General features: G+C 38.4%; 1 protein-coding gene across 1 annotated transcript; it reads left to right on the forward strand.

Annotated features, from left to right (window-relative positions):
• Nucleotides 1-3741: 3741 nt before the first annotated feature.
• Nucleotides 3742-5231, forward strand: LOC127095284 (uncharacterized). The gene is made up of 3 exons (XM_051033994.1): nucleotides 3742-3883; nucleotides 3995-4156; nucleotides 4444-5231. The coding sequence occupies exons 1-3, from the start codon at nucleotides 3742-3744 to the stop codon at nucleotides 5229-5231; spliced, it is 1092 nt and encodes a 363-aa protein (XP_050889951.1).
• The last annotated feature ends 1680 nt before the right edge of the window (nucleotides 5232-6911 follow it).

The raw sequence follows: 6911 nt of genomic DNA on the forward strand, positions 1-6911 counted from the left end.
CTCAATCTCAGAAGTTCCTCATATTTATGGTTCTAGGCAAATACTCTCATCACTACCCCCAACCCCCCCATCTCTCCCTTTGAACCAACCATCTCTATACCTACAATGTATGAACCCCATACTTCTAACCCTAACCAATCTCCACCTCCACTACCTCAATTCAATCTCACAACAATATCTATTCCCATATCTGAAGCCATCATGTTCAACGAACCCGTATCACCCCCTCCTTTACCCCTAGTTCCCATCCCTACTAAGACCTAACATCAAACTCTGAACACTCAGATATCCCTGACTCTGAAAAGACCTAGTATGTACCAGAACCTTCTGAAACCATTCCACCTCCCTCTGAACCCATTTTTGAACCTTCTGAAACCATTCCACCTCCCTATGAACCCACTTCCAAACCTTCTGAACCCTTTTCTCAAACCTCTAAACCTGACCTCACTCTTCCTACCATTGACGAGGCTTTTTCCAAGTTCTCAGAGAACTCTGCTTTAAGACTCAGGTAGCTATATGATGAATCCAGGGTCAGTGGCAATCCCTCTGAAGTAAGGACTCACTAGAACGAGGTCATCACGTGGATGACTTCTGAAGTCTTCAAGCTGAAGGGACTTTTTGAACAAGTCAAAAATGACTATATCAGAAATGCTTTAGAGAGGCTAGAAGTTCGCCTGGCTCAGGAGGAAGCTGAGAGAGCCCAGAGAGAAGCTAAAGAAAGAGTTGTTGCTAAGGAGGCAGTCGGGAAAGCTACTGCAGAGGTTGAAGCTAAAGCAAAAGCTGAAGCAACATTGCCTGCTGAAGCTGCTCGAAAAGCTGCAGAAGACGCTGAGAAGACTAATGAGGTTGCTCTGACTCGAGGTGAGTCATCAACACCTGACCTAGCTCCTTTAGTCCTTAATACTCTGGAAGAGCTTCAGAAAGAACAGCAACTGGTCAGAGCCAGACTCGACCAGCCGAATCAAGTCAACTTAAGCATCCAGAATCTGCTTGCTCAGCTACTTCCGGGGATGCCTCCTCCTCCAAACCCTTAGGCACTCTAGGATTATTTGTTTGTAATGTTTCTAAGAGTTTTTGCCTATGAGGCCTTTTTTCTGTTTAATTCTATCTGTAACTCCTTCTTTATCAATGAAATTTTGCCTTCTCTGAATTTTTCTTATGTTTTGATTAAATTTTTTTTTGAGTCTGACAAAAAGGGTGAGAAATAAATAGAAGCCTTTTTGATGAAATAACATATCTAACTCTCAGAAATGCACCACTTACATTATGACATTAAAATAAATTGCGTAGTCTAAGTGTTTTTACAGGATCTATCTAAACAAAGAAGAAATGAATCTGTATCTGAGAAACAAATAAAAACACGACAAGCAATCTAAGAAGATATGGTAAGAAATCCTCTATCCCAGAAACCTTTTCTGATACAAATATCCTTAAATTTTTTTCTAAGTATCAAACTTAGGGGGAGTCATACTCTATCTGACTCTGATTCAATTAAATCTGTATATTTGTAAAGTACCATTGTTTCATCAAAAGTCTGAGTTTTTGTCATCATAAAAAAGGGGGAGGTTGTTAGAATAAGATTTTGATTATGCAATATATCTCTAAGCTTTGATGATAACAAAGAATGAAACAATTTGGTACCCTAATAATTTTCTCTAAGTGTGCAGGTTTCTAAGGTAAAACGAATATGAGGAAACCAATATCTGGCATCTGACATAGTCCAGAAAAGCTGATCCAGCATGAAGAAATGAGATCTGACTCTGAACAAGAACATATATAAGAAGCAATCACATACAAAATCTGAAGTTGTAGTTCAACTATGGTATTGGAAGACTCAACATCTGAAGACTATTCAATATGACATCTGAAGACTATTCAAGATAATATCTGAAGATTGAAAAAGAATATCTGAAGACTGCAAGACTCTGATCAAAGACACTAACTCTGCTCACTCTGATACACGCTCAACCTCTATTTGACATCACCGGATCAAAAACTTAATCAAGAAGCATTCTAAATATAGTACATTTCTCTTTAAGGAAATTATGGATTATGTTCTAAAACTGCTATGGAAAGGACAAGAAAGTTAATACCTTTAATTCCCATAGTTGGCAAGAAATCTCCCTTGATTTCCCTCCAACGGGATCATCTCAAAGTACTATATAAAGGCCTCATCACAACTGCTGAAGAATATACTTCGATCTACAACTCTCAATACACAACATATTTTCATATCTCTCATTGTAATATTCAGTGTTCACACAAGAATTGTTGCTCATATTGTATGGTCATTGTTTCATTATTCTTAAACGTGTGTTTATGCTGCTTACCTAGAAGCATCTAGTCAAACACTTGTATTCCTAAAAATATTTGTCATTCCTCAAGTAACTTGTTTAGGTATGTATACTTGAGAAGGCTAAGAGGTTGTTAAACTCTTAGACGTTTTTGTCATCTGTTGGGTTAAGTCCTTATTGAAGGCGAAATCACCTTGGCCAGGTGGACTGGAGTATCTTTGATTTTCAAGAGAACCAGAATAAACTCCTTGTGTTGTTAGGATTTATTTTTGTGTATGTGGTGTTGCAATTATTTTTTGATTACTGTGAAAACAATTTAAACCCCCCTTTCTTATTTTTCTCTACCTTCAATCTTGAGATTAGACACCCATCTTTAATTGCATTTAATTCTCCCCACGCTTGTCAACTCAGATTTTAGCAATCATAATTGCTTTTGTTTCCTCTCTAACTAACGTTGTCGTTTTGCATGTGTTTTGAAATTGTGTATACATACTTCCACATTTCACGTATTCACACTTTTACACTCACGACTTATACAAACCCTTAAACTCAACCTCTCTCAAATTTCTCTGCAACTTTTTCTTCTCCTTCAACTTCAACTTCAACAACATCATGAATCCTCAACAACAACAAGTGTTTGAATACTCCCAACAAATGAATGCTACTGAGCAACAAATTAAAGCTTCACAACAAGTTCCAACCCCTACTACTGCACCTTCAACAACCTCCTATCAAGAACCCCATGTTCTTGATCGTCCTCCTCACATCAACCTTGCTACTCCTTTTGAGAAGCTTAAAGTCCTTTGTGAGTTGTTAGTTGATTTCGACAATCTCAAGAAAAATGGAATGGATTTAACATAAGAGCTGGAAAATCAAGGGTGTGCTAACTACTTCAATTGTCTATATGGACCTATTTACACATTCTTGGTGAAGGAATTCTGGAGATTCACTGATTGCGATGATCACTGCATTGTGTCTTATGTTTTGGGCATCAAGAAATTGATCACAGAGAAGTCCATAGCCAAGCTTCTGAACATGGAAAAAGCTGGGGGAAGAAGGATCTATAATATAAACCCTAGGGCAAAGTAGATGTCCTAGGAAGTTATCCCCACCATCTTTTCTCAGAACCCAGAAGGGAAATCATCCAAAAATAAAGAGCTTTCACCAGAATCTGAGAGTGTGGCTCAAGATCATTATGGGAACCATTCATTATCGTCCCTCTTCAAGATCCTCTGATTACATCAACACGGACCAAACATGCATTCTTTATTGTCTGCACAAAGGTCTGAAGCTAAACCTTCCGTCTCTCCTCTTCGAGTATCTGAGGGATTCTGTCATAGACACAAGGAATAACATGAAGCCCAAGAACTACATCCCTCTGGGCAGACTTATCTCATACATTCTGATAGAAAGTGGTCTGGTGGACCATCTGATCTCCTTAAATTTAATGGAAGACGTCACTGTGGATGTAGGGAAGCCTCTGAATGCGAAGAGTATGAAGAGCATGGGCTTAATAGACAAGGTCAGAGTCAAACCCACAAAGGACACCTCTTGGAAAGCTCTTAAGGATCAAAGGGGGATATCTAATGGTATGTATCTTTTCTCCAAGATTGATCCTCCAGAAGTCATTGCCTGCTACCTGCAGGATCTGGAAGCCTAAGGTATTGACATTTCTGGCTTCAGCTTGGACTGGCTCCCAGATCAACCACCAAACTTCAAGAAGAGGAAGAGAGAACCCTCTGAGAAGAAGAAGAAGAAGAGTCTCAAGTTGGGAGAATCTTCAGCAACTCAAAAGAAACGCGTGCCTCTGAGCTCTTCAGCACCTAGTAAGTCCCCTATCTTAGAAGCTCCTAATGTTTCTGGTTCTACGCAAATCACCTCATCATTACCTCTACCACCCCCACACTCTCCACCTCTGTCACCACTTCCCCCACTTCTCCCTCTGAACCGACCATTTCTATACCTATCATTTATGAACCAAACACTTCTGACCCTAACCCATATTCACCTCCATAACCTCAATTCAACCTCACAATAACATACATCCCCATATCTGAAGCCTCATTGCTCAACGAACCCATATCACCCCCTTCCTCTAACCCCAATTACCTTCCCTACTACGACCTAACATCAAACTCTGAACATTCAGATATCCCTGACCCAACTTCTCCAACTCATACAGAACTTCAGGCCACAGCTGAATCTGAAAAGACTCAGTCTATACCAGAACCTTCTGAAACCATTCCATCTCCTTCTGAACCCATTTATGAACCATCTGAAACCATACATAGACCTTCTGACCCCACTCCTCAAACCTCTGAACCAAACCTCACTCTTCCTACCCTTGATGAGGAATTTTCTAAGTTCTCAGAGAACTCTGCTTCAAGACTCAAGCATCTATCTGACGAATCCAGGGTCAGTGACAATCCTTCTGAAGTAAGGACTCATTGGAACAGGTTCATCAAGTGGATGACTTCTGAAGTCTTCAAGCTGAGGGGACTTTCTGAACAATTCGGAAATGACTACATCAGAAGTGCTAAGGAGAAGCTGGAGGCTCGTCTGGCTCAAGAGGATGCTGAAAGGGAAAAGAGAGAAGCTGAAGAAAGAGCTAATCCTAAGGCTGCTGCTAGGGAGGCAGCTGAGAAAGCTTCTGCAGAGGCTGCAACTAGGGAACAAGCTGAAGCTGAAGCAACACTAACCATTGAAGCTACTCAGAAAACTGTAGAAGATGCTGAGAAGACAACTGAGGTTGCTTTGACTCGAGGTGAGTCATCAGCATCTGACCTTGCTCCTCTAGTCCTCAAGACTCTGGAAGAGTTGCAGAAAGAACAACAACTGGTCAGAACCACACTCAACCAACATGATAAAGTCAACTCCAGCATCCAAAATCTCTTAGCTCAACTACTTCAGAGAACGCCTCATCCTTTAAACCCTTAGGCACTCTAGGAATATTTCTTTGTATTTTTTTCTAAAGAGTTTTTGCCTCTGAGGCCTTTCTTCTATTTCACTATACACTGTATCTCTCTTTCTTATCAATGAAATTTTGTTGATTGTGTGATTTTATTAGTTATGATTTTATTAACTTTTTGAGTCTGACAAAAAGGGGGAGAAATAAATAAAAGTCTTTTTGATGAAATAAATTATCTAACTCTAAAAAAATGCACTGCTTACATTCTGACATTAAAATTATTGTGTAGTCTAAGTCTTTTTTACAGGATCTATCTGAACAAAGGTAAAATGAATATGTATATGAGAAACAAATAAAACAAGGCAAGCAACCTAAGAAGATCTGGTAAGAAATTCTCTACCCCAGAAACTCTTTTCTGATACTAAGGTCTTTTAATTTTTTTTATAAGTATCAAACTTCGGGGGAGATTTCTAATCTCAAGGGGTCATTCTCTATCTGACTCTGATTTATTTAAATTCGTATCTTTGAAAAGTACCACTATTTCATCAAAAGTATGAGTTTTTGTTATCATAAAAAAGGGGGAGATTGTTAGAACAAGATTTTGATTCTGCAATATATCTCTAAGTTTTGATGATAAATAAAGAATGAAACAATTTTGGTACCCTAATATTTTTTTCTTAAGTGTGCAGGTTTCTAAGTTAAAATGACTCTGAGGAAAACAAAGATCGGACATCCGCACCAGTCCAGAAAAGCTGAATCAACACAAAGAGAAATCAGATCTGACTCCAATGCATCTGAGGAAGTAATTACCTGAAGAATCTGACGCTATAGAACAACTCTGATATCTGAAGACTGCAAATAAATATCTGAAGACTATTCAATAGAATATCTGAAAACAGCAAGACATCTGGACTCTGCTCAAAGACTCTGATCATGCTCACTCTAATACACGCTTTAACACTCTATCTGATATCACTGAATCATAAACTTAATCAGGAAGCATTCTAAATATAGTACAAATCTTTTTAAGGAAACAAAGGATTATGTCCAAGACTGCTATGGAAAAGACAAGAAATTTACTATCATTAATTCCAATAGCTGGCACAAAATCTCCTTTGATCTCCCTCAAACGGTATAATCTCTAAAATCTATATAAAGGCCTCATCACAACATGCTGAATAGAACATCTCAATACATGACAACATTTTCATATCTTTCATTGTAATATTCAGTTTTCACACAAGATCTGCTGCTCAAATTGTGTAGTTGTTATTGTTCCTAAATTGTGTTTATACTGCTTATATAGAAGCACCTAGTCAAACACCTGTATTCTTGAAACTCTTTGTAATTCCTCAAGTGAATTGTCAAGGTCTGTATACTTGAGAGGGCTAAGAGGTTGTTAAACTCTTAGACGTTTTTTTGTAATCTGTTGAGATTATTGGATTAAGTCCTTATTGAAGGCGATATCACCTTGGCCGGGTGGACCGAAGTAGATTTGAGTTTCAAGCGAACCAGGATAAACTCTCTGTGTTGTTAGAATTTATTTTTGTGTGTATGTGGTGTTGCAAAAAGTTTTTGATTACTGTGAAAACAATTCAAACCCCCCTTTCTTGTTTTTCTCCACCTTCATTAACTACTGAATTGTATGATTTCTCAACATCCACCTTAAGAATTATGCCATCTCATTTAAATTTCTTGGCCAAATTGTC

This window comes from Lathyrus oleraceus, chromosome 6, assembly GCF_024323335.1.
Source record: "Lathyrus oleraceus cultivar Zhongwan6 chromosome 6, CAAS_Psat_ZW6_1.0, whole genome shotgun sequence".
Taxonomy (NCBI): Eukaryota; Viridiplantae; Streptophyta; class Magnoliopsida; order Fabales; family Fabaceae; genus Lathyrus; species Lathyrus oleraceus.

Bases quoted from the DNA above. Each gene is read 5' to 3' on its own strand.
- LOC127095284 (XM_051033994.1), top strand. From the start codon at position 3,742: ATGGAAGACGTCACTGTGGATGTAGGGAAGCCTCTGAATGCGAAGAGT. The intron at 3,884-3,994 runs GTATGTATCTTT...ACTGGCTCCCAG, and splicing joins TCAAAGGGGGATATCTAATG to ATCAACCACCAAACTTCAAG. The intron at 4,157-4,443 runs GTTCTACGCAAA...CTGAACATTCAG, and splicing joins AGAAGCTCCTAATGTTTCTG to ATATCCCTGACCCAACTTCT.